This window comes from Brienomyrus brachyistius, chromosome 3 (assembly GCF_023856365.1).
Source record: "Brienomyrus brachyistius isolate T26 chromosome 3, BBRACH_0.4, whole genome shotgun sequence".
NCBI classification, from domain to species: domain Eukaryota; kingdom Metazoa; phylum Chordata; class Actinopteri; order Osteoglossiformes; family Mormyridae; genus Brienomyrus; species Brienomyrus brachyistius.
In genome coordinates this window covers 4,548,638-4,572,044 of record NC_064535.1, presented here as the reverse complement: position 1 = coordinate 4,572,044, position 23,407 = coordinate 4,548,638, and the positions used below count along the sequence as shown (strand labels likewise).

The 23,407-nt window shown below is 42.9% G+C and overlaps 2 protein-coding genes across 35 annotated transcripts in view; one reads left to right on the top strand and one right to left on the bottom strand.

The window, feature by feature from the left end:
* The window catches only part of LOC125738091 (solute carrier family 22 member 7-like), a 187,250-nt gene that overhangs the window by 6,678 nt on the left and 157,165 nt on the right, over positions 1–23,407 (top strand). For 17 of the 29 annotated variants that reach the window (XR_007396711.1, XR_007396708.1, XR_007396709.1 and 14 more), the window contains exons 2-10: positions 5,709–5,812; positions 5,993–6,147; positions 6,240–6,408; positions 6,490–6,613; positions 6,725–6,834; positions 6,921–7,135; positions 7,376–7,484; positions 7,606–7,812; positions 9,992–10,133. Coding sequence is in view for 10 of the 29 variants with exons in the window: in XM_049006670.1 (XP_048862627.1) it covers positions 5,120–5,500; positions 5,709–5,812; positions 5,993–6,147; positions 6,240–6,408; positions 6,490–6,613; positions 6,725–6,834; positions 6,921–7,135; positions 7,376–7,484; positions 7,606–7,812; positions 8,198–8,255 (1,632 nt within the window). In the remaining 19 variants the exon portion in view is untranslated. Of the gene's footprint in view, positions 1–5,038; positions 5,501–5,708; positions 5,813–5,992; positions 6,148–6,239; positions 6,409–6,489; positions 6,614–6,724; positions 6,835–6,920; positions 7,136–7,375; positions 7,485–7,605; positions 7,813–8,197; positions 9,383–9,991; positions 10,848–10,915; positions 11,064–19,360; positions 19,509–23,407 lie in introns of those variants that run through there. The other 12 variants (XM_049006681.1, XM_049006676.1, XM_049006678.1 and 9 more) reach the window with 8 other exon arrangements.
* LOC125738092 (involucrin-like) overlaps positions 14,619–23,407 on the bottom strand; it is a 60,395-nt gene continuing 51,606 nt past the window's right edge. For 4 of the 6 annotated variants that reach the window (XM_049006682.1, XM_049006684.1, XM_049006685.1 and 1 more), the window contains exon 2: positions 14,619–15,416. In XM_049006682.1, the coding sequence (XP_048862639.1) occupies positions 14,667–15,416 (750 nt within the window). In that variant the 3' untranslated portion in view covers positions 14,619–14,666. The remainder of the gene's footprint in view (positions 15,417–23,407) is intronic. The other 2 variants (XM_049006687.1, XM_049006686.1) reach the window with 1 other exon arrangement.

Genomic DNA, 23,407 nt, shown 5'->3' with positions numbered 1-23,407 from the left:
ACATTCAAAGCCTTTCCTTGGCCTAACACCTTTCACGGCAATGGCTGCCCTCGCACGTCTGTCCTTGTCAGGGTTTGCTTCCTGAAGGCTGACAGCCAGCACACTCCTTCATGGTTCTTTAGCGCTTCCACTTTCGACAGCCAGCGGCAGGGACGAAATTAGAAAAGTGTCCTTGTTAAGACTGATGGCATTGGAAAGCCCTGGATTATTGCTCTCTTGCTGGTAATTCTCTGGATAAATGCATTCAGCTGCTTCCCAAAACATTGCGCCTGTATATTGGACACTTATGCAGTTGGATACTGACCAGAGGAATTCTGGGTTGTTGACTGAATGCTCCTGCGCTTTGGTCTTCGTGTATAATTTTTCATGCACTTTCTACAGTTTATGCTGCCCAAGAGAAGAATTACTTTAATTACAGTCCATTCAAGTGAAATTATACAATTAATCAGAGTGCTGCTTTTCTCGTTCCTTTTTGAGTTGCCTCCAGTTGCCACATGGTGCATTGTGGGTATTTTTGCAAAATGGCTATTAAGTATCTGAGTCACTCCGACGTGGAAATGGTTCTTGGGCATTTAAATTTGCCACAATTAAGACCAGAATGGCTTCTGCCTCTGACACGATGATGCCGAAGTTAAGGAGCAGCTTTCCGCTGCATCTAGACGGCCGTTTCTGTAAGTTTTGATGCATTGTCTCCTCCTGGAAGTGATTTTTAGACTATGAACTCAATGTGATGTTGGGATTCTGTTCAGACAATATGTCTGTTAAAAGAATAACCTCATTTGGGCTGGACGACCTGTTTGTTTGGCCACCTAAGGTAGCTGATGTTAATCATTAACTTCACAGGTCTGGAACCCAGTGACAGCTCAATGTGTTTGTTTCTCCTTGTAAAACACAGTCTGACATTTGCCATGACTTGAAGATCTAAGATTTTATTTTTTCCCTGTTATTCTGCTTTTGCAGGAAAAACAACTGCAAGCTATTTGCCCCTGTCTAAAAAACTTAATAGCCTGGTTACCTGGGAGTTATACCCAATAGCTGGTTAAAAAATAATACTTTTCGCACTACTGCAATTCTAAAAATGAATCTAGATGTCAAATGTAAATGGAAAGTCAAATTATTCGATATTTTTCCATCTGATGTGTTTTTACACTTTACATAAGTATGTAAGTCTCTAAATCACTCTGGATCATTACACTTTTTTTATTATCGTTACATATTGAACAGTAAATAGAAATATTAAAAAACATGTCCATCACCAATTAGTCAGTTTTATTTAATGCTTAACGAGTTTGGAATCATAAGTCATTTATAAATAAATCAGGACTTCATGCTTGATGGATCTGTTTGGCACATCGTAGAAATAACTGGCCCAACAAAATGGGATTAATGAGTTGGAGGCAGGGATGGAGTTTGAGAACCTCCTGGCAGAAGCTGGTGGCTCCGGTTGGTTTCAGGTCATAATGGTCTCCATTGCTTATGTTTCTTGTTTCACCCTGCCCTGCCACTTCCTGCTGCAAAACTTCGGGATGATGGCGAAGGCTTTTAGAATCTCACCCTGGCAAGAGAATACGGCAGGAGAATGGGAGACTCTCATTGCGGCTCTTTCACCGTGGCTCTCTCACCGTGGCTCTCTCACCGTGCCTCTCTCACAGTAGCTCTCTCACAGTGGCTCTTTCACCGTGGCTCTCTCACAGTCTCTCTCTCACAGTGGTTCTCGCATTGTGGCTCTCTCACAGTGGCTTTCTCACGGTGGTTCTCTCACCATGGCTCTCACAGTGGCTCTCTCACAGTGGTTCTCTCACCATGGCTCTCACAGTGCCTCTCACCGTGCCTCTCTCACCGTGCCTCTCTCACAGTGGCTCTCTCACAGTGGTTCTCTCACCGTGGCTCTCTCACAGTGGCTCTTTCACCGTGGCTCTCTCACAGTCTCTCTTTCACCGTGGCTCTCTCACAGTCTCTCTCTCACAGTGGTTCTCTCATTGTGCCTCTCTCACCGTGGCTCTCTCACAGTGGTTCTCTCACCTTAGTTCTCTCACAGTGGCTCTCGCATTGTGGCTCTCTCACCGTGGTTCTCTCACAGTGGCTCTCTCACCGTGGTTCTCTCACAGTGGCTCTCTCACCGTGGCTCTCTCACAGTGGCTCTCGCATTGTGGCTCTCTCCCCGTGGCTCTCTCACAGTCTCTCTCTCACCGTGGTTCTCTCATTGTGGCTCTCTCACAGTCTCTCTCACCGTGGCTCTCTCACAGTGGCTCTCGCATTGTGGCTCTCTCACAGTGGCTCTCTCACCGTGGCTCTCTCACAGTCTCTCTCACACCGTGGTTCTCTCATTGTGGATCTCTCACAGTCTCTCTCTCACAGTGGTTCTCGCATTGTGGCTCTCTCACCGTGGCTCTCTCACAGTGGCTCTCGCATTGTGGCTCTCTCACAGTGGCTCTCTCACCGTGGCTCTCTCACAGTCTCTCTCACACCGTGGTTCTCTCATTGTGGATCTCTCACAGTCTCTCTCTCACAGTGGTTCTCACATTGTGGCTCTCTCACAGTGGATCTCTCACCATGGTTCACCGTGGCTCTCTCACAGTCGCTCTCTCACCGTGGCTCTCTCACAGTCGCTCTCACACCGTGGTTCTCTCATTGTGGATCTCTCACAGTCTCTCTCTCACAGTGGTTCTCGCATTGTGGCTCTCTCACAGTGGCTCTCTCACCATGGTTCACCGTGGCTCTCTCACAGTCGTTCTCTCACAGTGGCTCTCTCACCGTGGTTCCCTCACAGGTGGTTCCAATGGGATTTCAAAATGAAGGGCATCGTGGCTCATTTCTCTTGCAGTGCTTCTTCCTTCATATCATCATCTAATTTAACTTAATAATTTTAAGACTGCTTGACCATCCTGTATGCAATGTACCATTCTGCTGGTGGTAGTGGGGGGGGGCAAAGGCAATAGATCACCTTTTTATTTTTTCGTTCCTGCTCGTCAAACAGCCTGAGTCCACCATTGTCATCTGGTGAAGCATGCTTCACCTACAGTAGATCCGAAATCGTGTACTTGTTTGCTATGTAGTGGGCAAAATATAGCATGCAACGTGAGCAGTATGCCTGACTCCTGAGTGTGAATGTAGGCGAATGGTACCCAAATGACATACTACATTCTGCGACTTTCCGAAGTGTGCAACCAATGTTTGCTACACTATCCTACGAGGCCATCTGAACAGGGAGATCTTATTTTAAGCTTCGATGTTCACACTTTTCAGTCTTAACAGGGGCTTGTACCATGATACATGAGGTGGACATCTGGACTCTGGTAATGTACTCAGGAAAAAATTAAACATTATATCCCATACGACTCTAATTTAAATATAAACGCGTGCGTCATACATTCTGGTTTGACTAGACAATAAATCATTACGGATCACGTCTACTGATTCCCATGGGATTTTAACTGTCAGTGACTGACAGCAATTTGTAATCTCGCCCACTGATTTAAAGTGCCAGAGCAATATCTCGGCATGTCCAACAGATGCCAGAGACTGGCTTGAAACTCCATTCTGTTCTGTGTCTTTATCGTAGATGTAGCAGCCAACCTCTCCGATGTTCACACCTTTTGGTCCAAACAGGTACCCGTAGCATGGCACATGGCAGTAAGGCTTACCCTCATGCTGTTATAAAAAGGTAGGAGTCAGGACTCTGGTAATATACTACAGGAAAAAATGAAACATTATATCCCGCACGACTCTAATTTAAATATAAACACATGTATCATACTCTCCGGTTTCAGTAGAGAATAAATCATTAAGCGATCACATCTACTGATTCCACACGAGATTTAAACTGTCAGCGACTCACAGCAATTTGTAATCTCACCCACTGATCTCTTCCTTCTCTTTAATATCTGTGAGCAGAATACTGTTTGCTAACGGCACCTTCATCAAACTCTCACGTTAACGTGCCGGTGCAATACCTCAGCATGACCACCAGATGTCAGCGTTTTCTTGCACCGCCAATAACACCGAAAAGCGCGTGTCAGTTCCTGCCGAGAGACACCACTTTGCGCTGTATACCAGAGTAAAGAAGAAAAAAAAAATTCCAGGAGTGTAGCATAGTGTGTCCTATACTAACTATTGCTAAATGTTGATTAAAATAGGGTAAATGTCACGCATTATATTGGACTTTGAGTGTATTAAAAGTGTGGATGTCAGAGCAACCAAAGGAACGATATCTTCAAAGGCATGTGAACGGTTGAAGTGGCACCACGTTGGATAATCAAGTGACTTCTTTGGACTGCACCTGACAAAAAGAAAATGCGGTCCTGTGATCACAGACAAATGACCTTCCCGCAATAAAAAGATAAAATGACGGGTGGAGAATACAGCCACATGCCTGATGGATGGTGCAGGTGGAGTCGGGCACTGAGCAGACGGCGTAAATAATGCGTTTAATTATGATGTCTGGGTGGGATTTGCGGAAGGCTTAAGACACCCAAGCCCTGTGAAAATAGCATATACTGTACAGCCATCAGGCTGCTCGTCAGTGTATCATTTAAAAATGCCTTGTTCTGTTTGTCATGAGCTCTTTGTTAGGATTTTGAGGGAAGGATCTATGAAGCAGGCTGTGTGTTTGGTAAAGATACGTTTTTCCTTCATTGCTTGACCCCCCCAGCAATAAGAGCTGCAGCCTATTTGCCTCTGTCTAAGAAACTCAATGTCCTGATTACCTGGGTGTCACGCCTGGGGGAGTGACTAGCTCCGCACTCATGGGCATGGAAGGGTTAACCATTACAGAGTTCTGAAAAATATATGTTTTTCAACTGCTAACTGTCTAAAAATCTATCTACTAGTCAAATGTAAGCAATTTAAAGTTAAATCATATGGAGCATTTTTGCTTGACCTGACGTAATTATATATTGCTTAACTCATTCTGGATTCTTGCATTTGTTAATATAGAGCTATTTTATTACATAGTAATGTATTAAAAAACGGTGTCTGGTTACCAATTAGTTATCTTTAACGTTTACCAAGACTGGAGTTTTGATAGTGACATCTATAAATCAGCTCGCAAGGGGATCCATGTAGGACATTATAGAACTAGCTGGTTCAAAGCAAATGGATTAATGAGTTGGAGGCAGGGATGAAGTTTGAGAACCTCCTGGCAGAAGCTGGTGGCTTCGGTCGGTTTCAGGTTATGGTGCTCTCCATTGTCTTCATTTCTCGCTTCACCCTGCCCTGCCACTTCCTGGTGCAAAACTTCATCGCCGCTGTGCCGTCCCACCACTGCGACATCGATGTCCTGGATGATGGGGAAGTCTTTGAGAACCTCACTCAGGAGCAGAGGATGATCGTCTCTATTCCGGCTGAGGAAGACAGCAGTCTAAGTTCCTGCCAGATGTTCCCACAGCCCCAGTTCCATCTCCTGCATGGAGTCTCCAACACTACAGCAGAACCTGCTGTTCCGTGTCAGAATGGATGGGTCTATGACACCAGCACCTTTGCTTCCACCATAGCAACTGAGGTATGTTACATCGTATCACCTATAAGCCAAAACAGTCTGTCTTCATTCAGGCATCTACTGCAACATTAACCAGTAAACAATGAGAACAACCTTATATTCTTCTATGAACTATCAATTTCCTGTTTTAGTCACCCAAATAGTTCATTACTCTGTAAATTAATTTTTTTTGTGAATTTTATCATCGAAAATATCTTTCGTTCATTCAAAGTGGGACTTGATCTGTGAGCAAAGAAAGCTGAACAAAGTGACAGCCACCATCTTCTTTATTGGGGTGATGATCGGAGCTGTGCTCTTTGGCAGCCTCAGCGACAGGTAACTCATCTCACATATTTTCATTCGATTATATCTGTCTTCTCTGATCATAACAGTTATTCTCAGGAAAAGTGTCACTGACATCATCAGACACACCAATGATTTACTGTGTGTTAACAGGCTTTCATGCTGAGGTTTTTCACGCGTTCGATTACTTATTATTTCGCCATATCACTGCAGGTACGGCCGGAAGAGGATGATGCTGCTCTCCTACGTGTTGGGCATGGCCTTCGGCTTGGCCAGCGCCTTCTCCAGCTCGTTCGTGATGTTTGCCATCCTGAGGTTTTTCACAGGCCTTGGAATCACAGGAATCAGCATCATCTCCACAGTTCTGAGTGAGTGGATCCCATCCTTCCATCATCCACTCATCCTTCCATCTAAAATCCTTGATGGGTTAAAAACTTAAGTTAAAAACACTGTACGGCAGGTGTGGAGTGGGTGAGCATCGAACACAGACGAGTGGTGGGTGTGTTGGACAGCCTGGCCTGGACTTTCGGCTCCATCATGCTGGCCTGCATCGCTTACCTTGTGAATGACTGGCACTGGCTAATCGTCGCCATCACATCCCCGTTAGCGGTGGCTATCGTATCCTGGAGGTCAGAAAGCAGAACTAGATTTCGCCAACTTTACACGTTAGTCTGACTGCTCCATTTTCACACTGTTCACGACTTGTGCAGGTGGCTACCGGAGTCCGCTAGGTGGCTAATAGCTACAGGAAGGGTGGAAAATGCTCACTACTACCTCACAAGGTGCGCCGAAATGAATGCAAGTCATGGTTTTGCATCTAAAATTAAGCCAGAGGTAAACTGACATTTTTCCCTCACTGACTTTCACCCAATTATCAATCTAACAGTAATGTCTGACTTACCAGAACCGTAATGCTGGACAGTGGATGCCTGATTTCATTCACAGGACCTTTCGACCGTAGTTGTGGTGGAGAAAGGAAAGAAGACGTACAGCTACCTTGATCTTGTGAGAACCCCCAAGATGAAGAGACTTGCTCTGAAAACAGGACTAGTATGGTATTGGCTAACTTGTGAAAGAATTTTCTTTACTGGCTTTCCGAACAGACCTTAAACGGCTTAGAAAATGAATCTGTTCTCCACAGGTTTGGCATTGCCTCCACTTTCTACGGGATCAGCCTCAATCTTGCTGGATTCGGTCTGAATATCTACCTAACCCAGTTCATCTACGCGGCCGTAGAGGTGCCAGCTAAGCTACTGGTTTATAACCTTTTGGAAAGAATCGGGAGAAGATACACTGAAGCTGGTGCTTTGCTCTTGGCGGGGATCTGTCTCGCTATTAACATATTTATTCCTAAAGGTGAGTGATCTGTGGCGTCTGCCAATCCTTAAAAAGTGCCCTGCAATGGGCTTCCTTGGGTAGGTTCCAGACTCACCTCACCCATGTACTAGTTAAGTGGTTTTGGAATTTTGATGGAGGGGTGACATATGGTCCTTCACCTACCTGTGTAATGTGGATGAAATGCATTCCAAGCTCTGTTGTCCATAGAGTCCAACTTTGGCATCCCTCCTTAGATAAGTTATTGCATGTCTCACTTAGATAAGTGGGTCTTTCGGTCGATCATTGCGGTGCTGGGAAAGGCAGGTTCCTCAGCCTCCTTTACTACAATCTTCCTGTACACCTCCGAGCTGTACCCCACGGTTGTGAGGTAAGAGATCTTTTTTTATCCATTTGTGCCCTAGTGGAACCCCATGGCGTGGTTCCTGGAACATGCTCGCTGTCCGTGAACCCCTCCACCTTAATTCTCTAATACTCCCACCTCTTTCCAGACAAAATGGCCTGGGCTACAACTCCTTCCTGGCCCGCCTGGGCGTGTCCATCGCTCCACTCATCATGTTGTTGGATGAGCTGTGGAAGCCCCTCCCCCAGATTATCTTATGCATCATAGCTATAGCCTCTGGCCTGACAGCAAGGTGTCTCCCAGAAACCATGAACAGACGCCTACCAGAGACCATAGAAGATATCGAGCAAACAAGGTACGGGGATCTAACATCTACTCAGACCTCAAATATGATTCCTAATGACTCCATGGTTGAACTATAGGCCTGCAAACAGCCTGGATGTTTAGTGGTCTATCCATCCATCCATCCATTGCAAATTTTGCAGTTGATGATACACAAAAACAGCATATTGTAACAGATCCTGACTGACTGACTGACACAATACTGCGCAAACAAGTGGACCCAAGATCTAATAAGAGCTTAGATGATTTTAGTATGTTTTTTTGCAGTCAGTGACACACAAACGCTGCACATAACAGATTCCGGCTGCAGAGCATCTTTAAACTGACCCTCGGCAATTAAACAGATTGCAGTTTGGTTTCGCTTTGCCCTGTTTAATTACAGCTTTCTTACATCTCAGTGAGAAGCCTGGTTCACCGGTGCCTAATGACGACCTAGAGAGCGCTGAGGGGAAATGAATCATAGAAACGACTGGGGCTCGTTTACGGAGTCATCTCTGCCTGGACAACAGAGGATATACATGCGTTTGTGACAAAGGATGCTAATCCAACACAGAGCTGCTGTTCTCTTTTTAACCACTGCTTCAATGCAGAAATATATCTTGAAAACGGAGTAAACGGAGGTGTCCATAGAATAATTCTATACGAGGTGGATTTCACAGTTGCTTCACTGCTGTTTTTAGTGCCGTAATAGCTGCCTGCAGTGTTAAAGCTCCTTCAATGGATATGCAATGTGCGATTCACAGATTGTCAAAGCATTGCTTTAAACATCTGAGGAATCTTACTTTCATTCTTTTTTACTATACTGAAGCCAATTCCTTCATCCATGCATCAGTGCAAAAAATAGTTTAGAAACGCTTATTCAGGAAAGATATACGTCATTGAGACCAGGGTTAAAAATCTTTATTTTTTATTATTCAAGTTTATTTATAATCCATTGCAGAGATGGTATAAAAAAAGATGGAATGAAAAATGAGGACTATGGTGATAAATGGATTTTTCTGAAATATTCCACAAGGCTGTATGCAATGTGGAGGATGGATAGCTAAGTTCTATGAGCAGAAACTGTTGGACCACAAAAGCGGTCCCCTTCCTTTCGGAAAGGCTGATGTGAACTTTAGACATCCTTACCCCCAAACATCTCCTCCACAGTACAGCACTTAATTAACAGTAGAGCTGCAGCGCCTGTCGACTAGCGAGCCAACATCACCTCACAGGCTATGAATGTCAGCGCTTAGGTGAAATTTAGCAGAATTCCTGTTACTTCCTTAATCATCGCAGGTAGCTCAGTTTACCCAAAAATAACAATTTGTCAGTTATTCACAAAACATTTCCTTAATCCTTTCCTGTTTTTGTTCTTTGTCTTTTGAAGAGAGGGCATTTATATGACTCACATTTACAGTAGAAAAAATAAGCGAAAACAGTATATAAATCACTCTTGTACACACCTGGTTTTTACCAAGTTCAGTGATGTCTACACTGTATCCATTGAAAGTAAAACAGAAAGTTCATATGCATACCTTTTAATATTGTAAAAGTAATCAAGCCGTGAGTGCGAGTGCCAATAACGATTAAAAGGTTAAGAATCCATTTTTAGTTTAATAAGCACGCATTACAGTCACATTACAGAAAAATAGAATGTGATTCACCAGAATGACTCAATAAGAAAAAAAAAATTTTTAGTCCAATGACAATTAAAAAAAACATTTAATTTCTCCAATATTTCCTATATAATTACAGTAGTAGAGGCTGGTAGTGCTTTACTTTGGACAGAGGACAAAAAAGCACCTTTAACATCCAGCCTCATATCTGGGAAGTTACGACTGGCTTGAAACTCCATTCTGTTCTGTGTCTTTATCGTAGATGTAGCAGCCAACCTCTCCGATGTTCACACCTTTTGGTCCAAACAGGTACCCGTAGCATAGCACATGACAGTAAGGCTTACCCTCATGCTGTTATAAAAAGGTAGGAGTCAGGACTCTGGTAATGTACTACAGGAAAAAATTAAACATTATATCCCGCACGACTCTAATTTAAATATAAACACATGTATCATACTCTCCGGTTTCAGTAGAAAATAAATCATTAAGCGATCACATCTACTGATTCCACACGAGATTTAAACTGTCAGCGACTCACAGCAATTTGTAATCTCACCCACTGATCTATTCCTTCTCTTTAATATCTGTGAGCAGAATACTGTTTGCTAACGGCACCTTCATCAAACTCTCACGTTAACGTGCCGGTGCAATACCTCAGCATGACCACCAGATGTCAGCGTTTTCTTGCACCGCCAATAACACCGAAAAGCGCGTGTGAGGAAATACACCGGGAGAGGTGAGATTTACAGGAGAAATACAGGGGAATGTGAGCAGGTTGTGGCAATGAAGCAGCATTGGCTGCAAAATCAGGGAGAAGCAACTCTTTCCCCAAACAAACAGCTATAGTTCCTACAGCCTGGATAGGTTAGTTTAGGGATCATCAACATGCTGCCCGCGGGCACCAGGATGCCACCAAAAAGCACGAGTTCTAAAAGTAGCACAACTCACCAGTGAGCAGGGTCTAAAATTAAATCTTATCCTGTTGCTATTCTTCTTTAATCACGTTTGCATTTATATAGATTAGAAATAGACAATATATATAAAAAAAACAATTAAAACGTTTATTATACAAGAAGTTTAGATTGAAGTTTAGGAGGGCATTTCAAACTGGTAGCCCTTCGTATGACTTGGTACCCGTGAAGTAGCTCTGTTTCAAAAAGGTTGCTGACCCCTGGGTTGGAGAAAGGGTGGCCATATTACTAATGTAAAATAAATGTGTTCGTTGCTTCTTCATCTTTAGACTATATTTTCTCAATATACATAAGCTTCATAATTATTAATAATAATAAACAATTGTTCCATCCACCTCTTCCACTAGCTTATCCATGGGGCAATAAATAAATAAATGATATTAATAATGATGATGATGACTTTTGTTGTTGTTACTGCTGTTATTCTTACAGGGAGCATCTTCCATAATAATCACCTCATCACCATAATGCATTTGATAAAGCTCTAATATTTGTAGTGGCAATAACAATAATGAAACTGCATTAAAGTCAGTGAATTCTCTTTCAGGACACAGAGCCATAAATTCCAGAGTGTTTGACAGTAGCAGAGCTATTCAGCATATTTCACTATGGCACGCACAAACACTTTTGGCCAGAGCAACAGTGGTGCTTCAGATGAATCTCCCAATATGCCTGTCTACAGAAAGGTAAGGCACTGCAACAGAACCAAGACAAGAATATGAATTGTGTGCTTCAGTACGTTTGAGAAATGCTAAATAAACTGCCCATTTATTAGGACATCAGAAGTGTTTCAAGAGTAAACTGGCTGACAAAAAATCTCAACTTTTCATTCTTCAGCTCGAGGATGTAGTAACACAAATGCAAGATTAAAAAAATGGAATTCTTTTCGAACAGTGAAAAGCTTTTTATCCAAGACCCCGAGTGTTTTTTTCTGGTAAGACTATTAATATTTAGCCTTAAACAAGTATAAATTTGCTTGTTTTTATTTATGAATGATTGTGCTTTTACTGCATTTTGCCTGCATTTACATAAAATATTTTGTTTTTATACTATTATAAGATTTAATGGAGGTGAGATAGGAATATAACAATGAAAAGATACAAACATCAGGATTTTACAGGGCATATTTAGGGATTTGCAATCAAGTTCTCCAGAATTTTACAAAAATACCCAGAGGATGACATTCAGCGCCAGTACTGGCAGCAAACAGCCATTCAGCCCCAGTGTCCTGCCTTCCGAGTCAGACGGCCATGCTTATCATTTGACACATGGTGAGACTTCTGCTAGATCACTGTTATCCAAATACGTTGCCCATTCATTTCTGAAATAATTAATAAAATCTTGATCTTGATCCAGTTCCTGCTCGGTGGTGTGACTCTGTCCTTAACTAAAGAGATAGACAACGGTGAACTCTCATCCAACAGACCATCCAAATAATTTTTCAATTGCACAATGGTAGGAGCCAGGTAGCCGAGGAATGTGTTTTTTTCCCCCTGAAGGATGTTCAGAGCACATGCCAAGGGACCCATCACACTCACAAACTTGTTGAAGTCTATTTCCTCTGGAGTGAATCGACGAAGCCCAAACTCATCACAGATGGTGTGCAGAAGGAGTCTGTCATACTCAGGAGTGGCATCCAATGGCACTGTTAGATTGCTGGTCTGGGGAGTCAAGGTGGCTATGTGAGCCAGGCGCTGCATTGAGAGGAACATAGAATTCCAACGTGTGTCGTTCGGAGTGACAAAGCCAATCTTTAGCTTTTCCTCAACAAAATCTGAGGCTTTCGCACTCCTTTTCACCCTATTCCACAGAGCAAGGGCTGCTGATCTCCTGAGTGACACATCATTTTTATGAAGCCAATGAATTGTGATGCCCATGAATCCTTTGTTGACAGCTGACCAGCAGTCAGCTGTTGTGCATACAAAGTCAAGCTCAGCAAGTTCAGCTTTTAAATTACTGATAACCTCAATGAATTCCTTATTCAGTAGTCCCTGCACCTGTCTTCTTGAGGGCACATGTCTGCCTGGTTGCAAACCAGTTACTAGTTTTATGAAGGAGGGTTTTTCAACCTTACTCAGTGGCTGTAAATCTCCAACAATGTAGTCTATTATTAATCTGTCTACCTGTTGCTGGGAGATTATACCCCTGAAGACAGCAGGCAGTGTGACTTGAGTCGTTTGGGGACTTTGGCTGGGGGTTTTGCCCTTCCCCCTATGACCTTGTAGGGCTTGCATATATGCTTTCACGCTGGACGAATGCTTCAATTCAACGTGTCTTTTCAAATTGGAAAATGAGGTCATTGATGTTCTAACTTGTTTTTTCAGCGCAGGTGGACAAAGCTTGCACAGAAAGGTTAGGTTTTTACCGTCAGAGTCTCTGTGAGACAGTGTGTAAAATGCCCGTAAGTTGTCAAAGTTACAGCCAGCATCATCCGTGTTTTCTGTGCCAGCTCCACTGGTGGTTGAGCTTTCCTCCTCTGCGCTTGCCATGGTTACTGCTGCAGCAGTTCGCTTCGCGCTCATGCGTTGCCAAGGCTGTGCCCTTTGAGATATGTGTGTTATATGTGCATTATGGGAAACGTAGTGTGAAGCTAAAGACATTAGATTCGACTGTCCTTGGCTTCACACTACATTACCCAAGATGCACTGCACACAAGCGCTGAGCGAGAGTCAGTCTGTGCATTTTATTTTTAGAGCGGAGGAGCCCTTCGCTAGTGCTTGAGTGACAACGCAACATGCTGTTTAAATGTGTGAGTCGACCTTGTCACTCGACTCATCAGGTGAAAATAAATCCCGATGTTTAATTGCATTCTAACAGTGAACGACGTCTACGCCGTTCATCACACATAAAATTCACGTTCAAGTTCTTGATTTACTAATAAGTTGCGTTCAGTTCAAAGTTCACTGAAATATGAACGTGTTCAATGAACGCGTTCTTTTGAACTCGTTCATGCACAACACTGCTGATTTCCCCATAGCAATTCTGTCGAAGCACTCATCTAGAAATTTTTCTAAACTGTTCAGAATTTCACTGTGCTCCAGGATGCTAAAGTTTTTTTTTTTTTTTTTTACGGATACAACTAAAATTTATTTGATTACCTTTAAGGTTGTCTAGAGATAAATTGGCGTAAGAAGAATCCGATTGATAAACTTTGTGCAGTCAGCTGCGCACCGCCATGTTCAATATTGCCGTGATTCTCGTCGAGGTCTCGCGTTGTTACAGCATAGCCGTTACACTAACTCACTAGAGTTGAGCTGTATTTTCTTCATTCTTAATTGATTGATTTTAGATATTTGTAATAAAGTGGATTGGATTTTATTTTTACGTGCCTCTTTGTTATTGTCCCTTTGCGGGGAGGGTTCGAACTTAGCCACGTTACAGAAGGAACATTAGGGGTTCCTACTGCCCTTACCAGGAGGCAGCGTGGTCAGAGAGCAGTGTGGGTATTCTGTGCTTTGGGCACCACAAGAAAGCACCGACATGTTCTAAAGAAACTTTAGCGGTATTTTAAAAGAAAAAAAAGAATCAAGGAATAACCCAGTTAATTCTTGTTTAAATAAATTAACGCAAGAGTGTCGGCTCTTTGAAGAAAATACCATGTGGCTCTACGCGCATGCGCTACATGAGAGCGAGCCAGAGAGGAAAGCGCACGCGCTCACTTAAACAAGAATTTACCGCGTTATTCCTTGATTCTTGTTGAAATGCTTAGAGCGTTTTACTTTATTATTCACATTGGCAGAAAAATGCTTCATTACTTAAACCCCTATAACCATAACGTTTTTTATTTGAAATAGGCGCTCCGCTGGTGTCTATCATTTGGACCGCGTTCACAGACCTGCCGATTATGGCCGAACTCTGGGACTCGGTCATTTCGCCTTCTGGCCTATTTCTTCTAAAGGTTTGCTGTTCAAATGCTTTCTTCAACCTAACACTGATAAATACTGCTAAAGTTTTAAACATTTTGGTGCTTTCTTTTAAAATACGCCGTGGCGCTTGTGCCTACTCCTAACACATGGCTGCGGCCGGACGGGTCCCCGCTGGACGTGTACCTTACATTCATCCCGTTATGTTTTATTCCTTAAAAACGTAATTAAAATTACAACGTAAATACATGTAACGTATTTTCATTCTATTAACGTTTAAAGGCAACCCTTATCACCCAAACCATATGGCCCCTATCGGCAACGCGTAATAGACATTTGGAATATTCCTGACATTTAACATCACCTACTCACATTCAATTGAAAACACCTGTCTCTTCTTCGTTTTAAATGCTTTATTTACAAGTATATACATAGTTAAGTAGTACTGATTGAACATAGAACATATTGACTGTCTCGTCCATTACTGGCTTCCTCATCTTGCATCATTTTCTTCCTTGCCTTGTACTCCTCCTCCAATCCCTTGCACTCCTCCTCCATTGTCAAAGTCAAAGCCTTGCTCTCCTCCTCCTCCATTGCCTTGCTCTCCTCCAACAATCCCTTGCACTCCTCCGCCATTGCCTTGCACTCCTCCGCCATTGCCTGGCTCTCCTCTGCCATTGCCTTACACTTCTCCGCCATTGCCTTACACTTCTCTGCCATTGCCTGGCTCTCCGCCGCCATTGCCTTTCTCTCCTCCTCCTCCATTGCCTTGCTCTCCTCCACCAATCCCTTGTACTTCTCCTCCACCAATCCCTTGTACTTCTCCTCCATTGCCTTGTACCCCTCCTCCATCGCCTTGTACTCCTCCATCATTGCCTTTCTCTCCTCCTCCATCATTGCCTTGCTCTCCTCCTCCATCATTGCCTTTCTCTTCTCCATCATTGCCCTGCACTTCTCCAACAATCCATTGAACTCCTCCACCAATCCCTTGCACTCCTCCTCTATTGCCTTGCACTCCTCCGCCATTGCCTGGCTCTCTTCCTCCAACACCTGGCTATCCTCCTCCACCATCACCACTGCCTGGCTCTCCTCCTCCTCCACCACCACTGCCTGGCTCTCCTCCTCCTCCACCACCACTGCCTGGCTCTCCTCCTCCTCCACCATCACTGCCTGGCTCTCCTCCTCCTCCTCCACCATCACTGCCTGGTTCTCCTCCACCTCCACCATCACTGCCTGGCTCTCCTCCTCCTCCACCATCACTGCCTGGCTCTCCTCCTCCTCCACCATCACTGCCTGGCTTTCCTCCACCACCACCACTGCCTGGCTCTCCTCCTCCTCCACCACCACTGCCTGGCTCTCCTCCTCCTCCTCCACCACCACTGCCTGGCTCTCCTCCATTGCCTTTCTTCCTTTCCCTTTTTTTGCAAAATACTTCTTCAGCCAGGATTTCTTTTTCTTTCCTCCTTTGTCCTTCCCTTTTCTTTCCTCCTCTGTTTCTGTACCTTCCCCAGCGTCGTTTAGTACCGCTGGCGGCCTAATACAGTTAAGGAAACACCACTTCATCTTGAGATGCGTCACCGTCAATGTCTAGTTTGTTTTGAAGTGGTACTGGTGCCTACAGCTCAATTTATACCTTCAGAATGATGACATCAGTGTTGTCACGGTAACAATCTGTTCTAGAATTCCATTTGAAAAACAGCTGTAGGTGCCATATTTGGTCAGTGGTTCAATTTTTTTTAATTCTTTGCATTTTCAATATGCTTTATTCAGCTCATATTCTGCAGCATATATTGTATGAATTTCCATATTTACCTTAATTAGTTTAGGCGCAGATAATATTCTGTACTTGCAAACAATGCAGAAACCTACCAAACATTGCCGGGCCGTTCCTGTGCTCACAGAGCGTAGTGAGCTTTACTTTACTCAGGAGGAGGACAGGCTCACATTTTCTGACCGTGGCCATGCTGTGCTATATTGTGAAAGGTGCTGAACTTAGTGATGAGACAGTTAATACCCAGATTCTGGAGATCGCCTCCTCAAAGTGTGGCCCAGCGACTTCAAGCTGGGAATCGGGGCTTGCTAAGTTTATGCAATATCACGTGACCGATGACTTCCGATTCATCCTGAGGTGTAAGAGGCTTTGAATCCTGTTGGCTCTTCACAACTTTTATATACGTAAGTGAGATGATTCTAATTAGCAATGGTAGTGGAGGCCAGTTTTTAACCAAAGAACCAGCCGCCAGGTGATGGGTCACAGCAAGGAGGGGTATGGGGTTGGGTATCAGTGTTTGGGTACATTTAATGGAGGTGAGATAAAACATTTGGTAAGGTTTAGCAGCGTCTGTACTGTCCCTGCATTGTAGGCAGAGCTTTCTGGATAGATTCTGGACACACACACCCCTGTATTGGACAAATGGATTCAGAAAATGGATGGATGGATGGATGGATGGAATGCAGTGTTTTTCATGTGTTTTCATGAGTGGAAGAGAACTTTTACAGAACTGAGTATTTCAGTAAGTAGGAGAAAAATCCATTTTGGATTAATCTTATTGCCTGTATTTTTGCCCCTTATTTTGAGCTGTCCCGCGACCCAGTTGGATGAGCGGTTTGGAAGATGGATGGATGGATGGATTTTGAGCTGTTTTAATGCTGCACTGTTCAGTTGCAAATGGTAGGTCCCTCTGAATCCCATCTTCGCATGTGCAAAGGACTGTGGGTGCATGCGAGACGAGAGCGCGCGGGAGAGCCTGAAGGAATTGGCAGCACGTCGGCGAGCTGCAGTTTATGTATGGTTAGTTTAGTTGTTCCTGGCAGTAAATACAGTCCCTGGTTTTTATGTATGCGTCACTGACGAATGTAAGTACTAAGTTTATTGATTATAAGTGATAAGTGCCGCTGTACTAATTTAGTTTACTTAATTGCGCGGGTAGGTTAACGTGACCTAGCTTGGGTACTGTTATAATTATCGCTGACGAGTGTTCCGTTGTATACCTCGGAAAGATTTTTGCGTTTATTTCCCGTCCAATCATTCCCTCTAATACGAATTGTTGCTAATGTAATGTATTGTTGTGGGTATAGCTGAACCTATCAATGTTAAGGCGAAATGGTACAATTATGCATTATGTTAGTGTATTATGGTAATAACCATTGTAAGCACTGTGGTAATTTGTTTTTGGTTATGGGTTATGGGTATGAGCCTGTGTAAAATACACGTTTTTTGCAAACTCCAGCCTGGCTCTTCCCTGTTTCTCATCGTTGAAGGGTTTCTTCCTTTTTTGGTCTATATCCTTCTTCTCTAAAGGTGATATGTTTACAGCACCAGGCCCCCAAGGTGCACTGTACGTGCCCTCCAGCTGTGCAGGCACAGGTGTGATCTATGTCTGCAGACGGACACTGTGACTTTCTGCTGTGACACTAAGGGACACGGGAAGGAGACACAAAGTCACGCTAAAAAAACTTGTGATGGTCACACCAGGCCTGGACATCCGTGTAATTCTGCGTCCCAAGAGCTTGTATGAATCAGTATTTGCAGAGGGAGCAGTGATGTGTTTGTGACACTACACTTCAGTAGTGACTGGATTACTGGGTGACTGCAAAGCTGCAGGTGGCCATAGCAGTAGACCATCCATCCATCTTCTATATCCACTCCTCCTATGCAGGATCCAGAGCCTAATCCTGGAAGCTACAAATCAGGGAATAACCCAGGACAGGGTTATTAACCCGATATAATGGTTTAGTTCGAGTACTGGGCCCACTCCTCTGATTCGAAGGAAGAGAAGTTTCTTATGAAGGATGCACACAGTCAAATCTACTCTCAGTGCATCTACTGGATCTGACGACCCCACGCCGATTGATCAGTCTTCCATAACTGCTTATCCACGGGCAATCAGAAGAGGAGATGTCGGAATCAGGTCAGGGTAGACTGCTAATATTTAATGCAGGAGCATGGAATCATTTACTAACAAGACTGATTGAGGAAGGAATTCCTTTGTCCCCTTAGGTGCGACACCGTGCTGAGATGCAGTCTGTGTTTTAAGAAAAATGACAAGCTCTGTGGGGCTGTGCATCTGTCGCAATTCTTTATTATACATTTTGCAAAAAGACACTTATACTAATATAACTGCATTACATATTCTACTGATATGGTGAGGAAAATACTTAGTTTTACTGAGATGAGCAGGATCAGAGAGGAGAGGCAAATGTGGAGGCAAAAACTATTAATTAATATGAACATTACAGACCCAAAAAAGCACAAATATGTGACCGAGGATTATCTATCTATCATCGTGTGTATGTATATACATACATATAGCATAGAACAGGAAGAAATGAGATACAGTTGGGTAGATGCAGAAATTGCAGTACCTACTTTTGGCCACGAGATGGGAGCAAGAAAATATTAAAATTATTTTCCCACGGTGTACTATCAGCTTTGTGTGGTAATTATTTGTATTAAAAATACATTGGACCAAGTCAAACTCAAATGTAGGTATTGCAATTTCATTTTTTTCGTACTCTTTATATTGCCGTCTTGTGGCAAAATTTGAATACTTCAGTTTTAAAACAATTAAATGATTTCTTCCCGAAATTGCAGTACCTACTTTTGGCCACGAGATGTTTCTTTGTTGTTTCTTTTAAAATGTATTGTGGTAATGTACGGAACTTAAAAAATTGAAAAACTTTGTCTCTGTCCAAATAATTATGGTTCTGACTGCAGCATTGGGAAATACTTTTTTCTGTACTTTTTTTTAACTACTTCATGTAGAACTTGCCCCTGGGCATATCTTAATATGTCCACTAGATGGCGGTCTAAGATTATTTGATTTGAGAATCTAGCCATCATTTTTGTAACTGATGAAAAAGATATATACATAAGCTTCATAATTATTAATAATAATAAACAATTGTTCCATCCACCTCTTCCACTAGCTTATCCATGGGGCAATAAATAAATAAATGATATTAATAATGATGATGATGACTTTTGTTGTTGTTACTGCTGTTATTGTTACAGGGAGCATCATCCATAATAATCACCTCATCACCATAATGCATTTGATAAAGCTCTAATATTTGTAGTGGCAATAACAATAATGAAACTGCATTAAAGTCAGTGAATTCTCTTTCAGGACACAGAGCCATAAATTCCAGAGTGTTTGACAGTAGCAGAGCTATTCAGCATATTTCACTATGGCACGCACAAACACTTTTGGCCAGAGCAACAGTGGTGCTTCAGATGAATCTCCCAATATGCCTGTCTACAGAAAGGTAAGGCACTGCAACAGAACCAAGACAAGAATATGAATTGTGTGCTTCAGTACGTTTGAGAAATGCTAAATAAACTGCCCATTTATTAGGACATCAGAAGTGTTTCAAGAGTAAACTGGCTGACAAAAAATCTCAACTTTTCATTCTTCAGCTCGAGGATGTAGTAACACAAATGCAAGATTAAAAAAATGGAATTCTTTTCGAACAGTGAAAAGCTTTTTATCCAAGACCCCGAGTGTTTTTTTCTGGTAAGACTATTAATATTTAGCCTTAAAAAAGTATAAATTAGCTTGTTTTTTATTTATGAATGATTGTGCTTTTACTGCATTTTGCCTGCATTTACATAAAATATTTTGTTTTTATACTATTATAAGATTTAATGGAGGTGAGATAGGAATATAACAATGAAAAGATACAAACATCAGGATTTTACAGGGCATATTTAGGGATTTGCAATCAAGTTCTCCAGAATTTTACAAAAATACCCAGAGGATGACATTCAGCGCCAGTACTGGCAGCAAACAGCCATTCAGCCCCAGTGTCCTGCCTTCCGAGTCAGACGGCCATGCTTATCATTTGACACATGGTGAGACTTCTGCTAGATCACTGTTATCCAAATACGTTGCCCATTCATTTCTGAAATAATTAATAAAATCTTGATCTTGATCCAGTTCCTGCTCGGTGGTGTGACTCTGTCCTTAACTAAAGAGATAGACAACGGTGAACTCTCATCCAACAGACCATCCAAACCATTTTTCAATTGCACAATGGTAGGAGCCAGGTAGCCGAGGAATGTGTTTTTTTCCCCCTGAAGGATGTTCAGAGCACATGCCAAGGGACCCATCACACTCACAAACTTGTTGAAGTCTATTTCCTCTGGAGTGAATCGACGAAGCCCAAACTCATCACAGATGGTGTGCAGAAGGAGTCTGTCATACTCAGGAGTGGCATCCAATGGCACTGTTAGATTGCTGGTCTGGGGAGTCAAGGTGGCTATGTGAGCCAGGCGCTGCATTGAGAGGAACATAGAATTCCAACGTGTGTCGTTCGGAGTGACAAAGCCAATCTTTAGCTTTTCCTCAACAAAATCTGAGGCTTTCGCACTCCTTTTCACCCTATTCCACAGAGCAAGGGCTGCTGATCTCCTGAGTGACACATCATTTTTATCAAGCCAATGAATTGTGATGCCCATGAATCCTTTGTTGACAGCTGACCAGCAGTCAGCTGTTGTGCATACAAAGTCAAGCTCAGCAAGTTCAGCTTTTAAATTACTGATAACCTCAATGAATTCCTTATTCAGTAGTCCCTGCACCTGTCTTCTTGAGGGCACATGTCTGCCTGGTTGCAAACCAGTTACTAGTTTTATGAAGGAGGGTTTTTCAACCTTACTCAGTGGCTGTAAATCTCCAACAATGTAGTCTATTATTAATCTGTCTACCTGTTGCTGGGAGATTATACCCCTGAAGGCAGCAGGCAGTGTGACTTGAGTCGTTTGGGGACTTTGGCTGGGGGTTTTGCCCTTCCCCCTATGACCTTGAAGGGCTTGCGTATATGCTTTCACGCTGGACGAATGCTTCAACTCAACGTGTCTTTTCAAATTGGAAAATGAGGTCATTGATGTTCTAACTTGTTTTTTCAGCGCAGGTGGACAAAGCTTGCACAGAAAGGTTAGGTTTTTACCGTCAGAGTCTCTGTGAGACAGTGTGTAAAATGCCCGTAAGTTGTCAAAGTTACAGCCAGCATCATCCGTGTTTTCTGTGCCAGCTCCACTGGTGGTTGAGCTTTCCTCCTCTGCGCTTGCCATGGTTACTGCTGCAGCAGTTCGCTTCGCGCTCATGCGTTGCCAAGGCTGTGCCCTTTGAGATGTGTGTGTGTGTGCATTATGGGAAACGTAGTGTGAAGCTAAAGACATTAGATTCGACTGTCCTTGGCTTCACACTACATTACCCAAGATGCACTGCACACAAGCGCTGAGCGAGAGTCAGCCTGTGCATTTTATTTTTAGAGCGGAGGAGCCCTTCGCTAGTGCTTGAGTGACAACGCAACATGCTGTTTAAATGTGTGAGTCGACCTTGTCACTCGACTCATCAGGTGAAAATAAATCCCGATGTTTAATTGCATTCTAACAGTGAACGACGTCTACGCCGTTCATCACACATAAAATTCACGTTCAAGTTCTTGATTTACTAATAAGTTGCGTTCAGTTCAAAGTTCACTGAAATATGAACGTGTTCAATGAACGCGTTCTTTTGAACTCGTTCATGCACAACACTGCTGATTTCCCCATAGCAATTCTGTCGAAGCACTCATCTAGAAATTTTTCTAAACTGTTCAGAATTTCACTGTGCTCCAGGATGCTAAAGTTTTTTTTTTTTTTTTTTTTTTTTTACGGATACAACTAAAATTTATTTGATTACCTTTAAGGTTGTCTAGAGATAAATTGGCGTAAGAAGAATCCGATTGATAAACTTTGTGCAGTCAGCTGCGCACCGCCATGTTCAATATTGCCGTGATTCTCGTCGAGGTCTCGCGTTGTTACAGCATAGCCGTTACACTAACTCACTAGAGTTGAGCTGTATTTTCTTCATTCTTAATTGATTGATTTTAGATATTTGTAATAAAGTGGATTGGATTTTATTTTTACGTGCCTCTTTGTTATTGTCCCTTTGCGGGGAGGGTTCGAACTTAGCCACGTTACAGAAGGAACATTAGGGGTTCCTACTGCCCTTACCAGGAGGCAGCGTGGTCAGAGAGCAGTGTGGGTATTCTGTGCTTTGGGCACCACAAGAAAGCACCGACATGTTCTAAAGAAACTTTAGCGGTATTTTAAAAGAAAAAAAAAGAATCAAGGAATAACCCAGTTAATTCTTGTTTAAATAAATTAACGCAAGAGTGTCGGCTCTTTGAAGAAAATACCATGTGGCTCTACGCGCATGCGCTACATGAGAGCGAGCCAGAGAGGAAAGCGCACGCGCTCACTTAAACAAGAATTTACCGCGTTATTCCTTGATTCTTGTTGAAATGCTTAGAGCGTTTTACTTTATTATTCACATTGGCAGAAAAATGCTTCATTACTTAAACCCCTATAACCATAACGTTTTTTATTTGAAATAGGCGCTCCGCTGGTGTCTATCATTTGGACCGCGTTCACAGACCTGCCGATTATGGCCGAACTCTGGGACTCGGTCATTTCGCCTTCTGGCCTATTTCTTCTAAAGGTTTGCTGTTCAAATGCTTTCTTCAACCTAACACTGATAAATACCGCTAAAGTTTTAAACATTTTGGTGCTTTCTTTTAAAATACGCCGTGGCGCTTGTGCCTACTCCTAACACATGGCTGCGGCCGGACGGGTCCCCGCTGGACGTGTACCTTACATTCATCCCGTTATGTTTTATTCCTTAAAAACGTAATTAAAATTACAACGTAAATACATGTAACGTATTTTCATTCTATTAACGTTTAAAGGCAACCCTTATCACCCAAACCATATGGCCCCTATCGGCAACGCGTAATAGACATTTGGAATATTCCTGACATTTAACATCACCTACTCACATTCAATTGAAAACACCTGTCTCTTCTTCGTTTTAAATGCTTTATTTACAAGTATATACATAGTTAAGTATTACTGATTGAACATAGAACATATTGACTGTCTCGTCCATTACTGGCTTCCTCATCTTGCATCATTTTCTTCCTTGCCTTGTACTCCTCCTCCAATCCCTTGCACTTCTCCTCCATTGTCAAAGTCAAAGCCTTACACTTCTCTGCCATTGCCTGGCTCTCCGCCGCCATTGCCTTTCTCTCCTCCTCCTCCATTGCCTTGCTCTCCTCCAACAATCCCTTGCACTCCTCCGCCATTGCCTTGCACTCCTCCGCCATTGCCTGGCTCTCCTCTGCCATTGCCT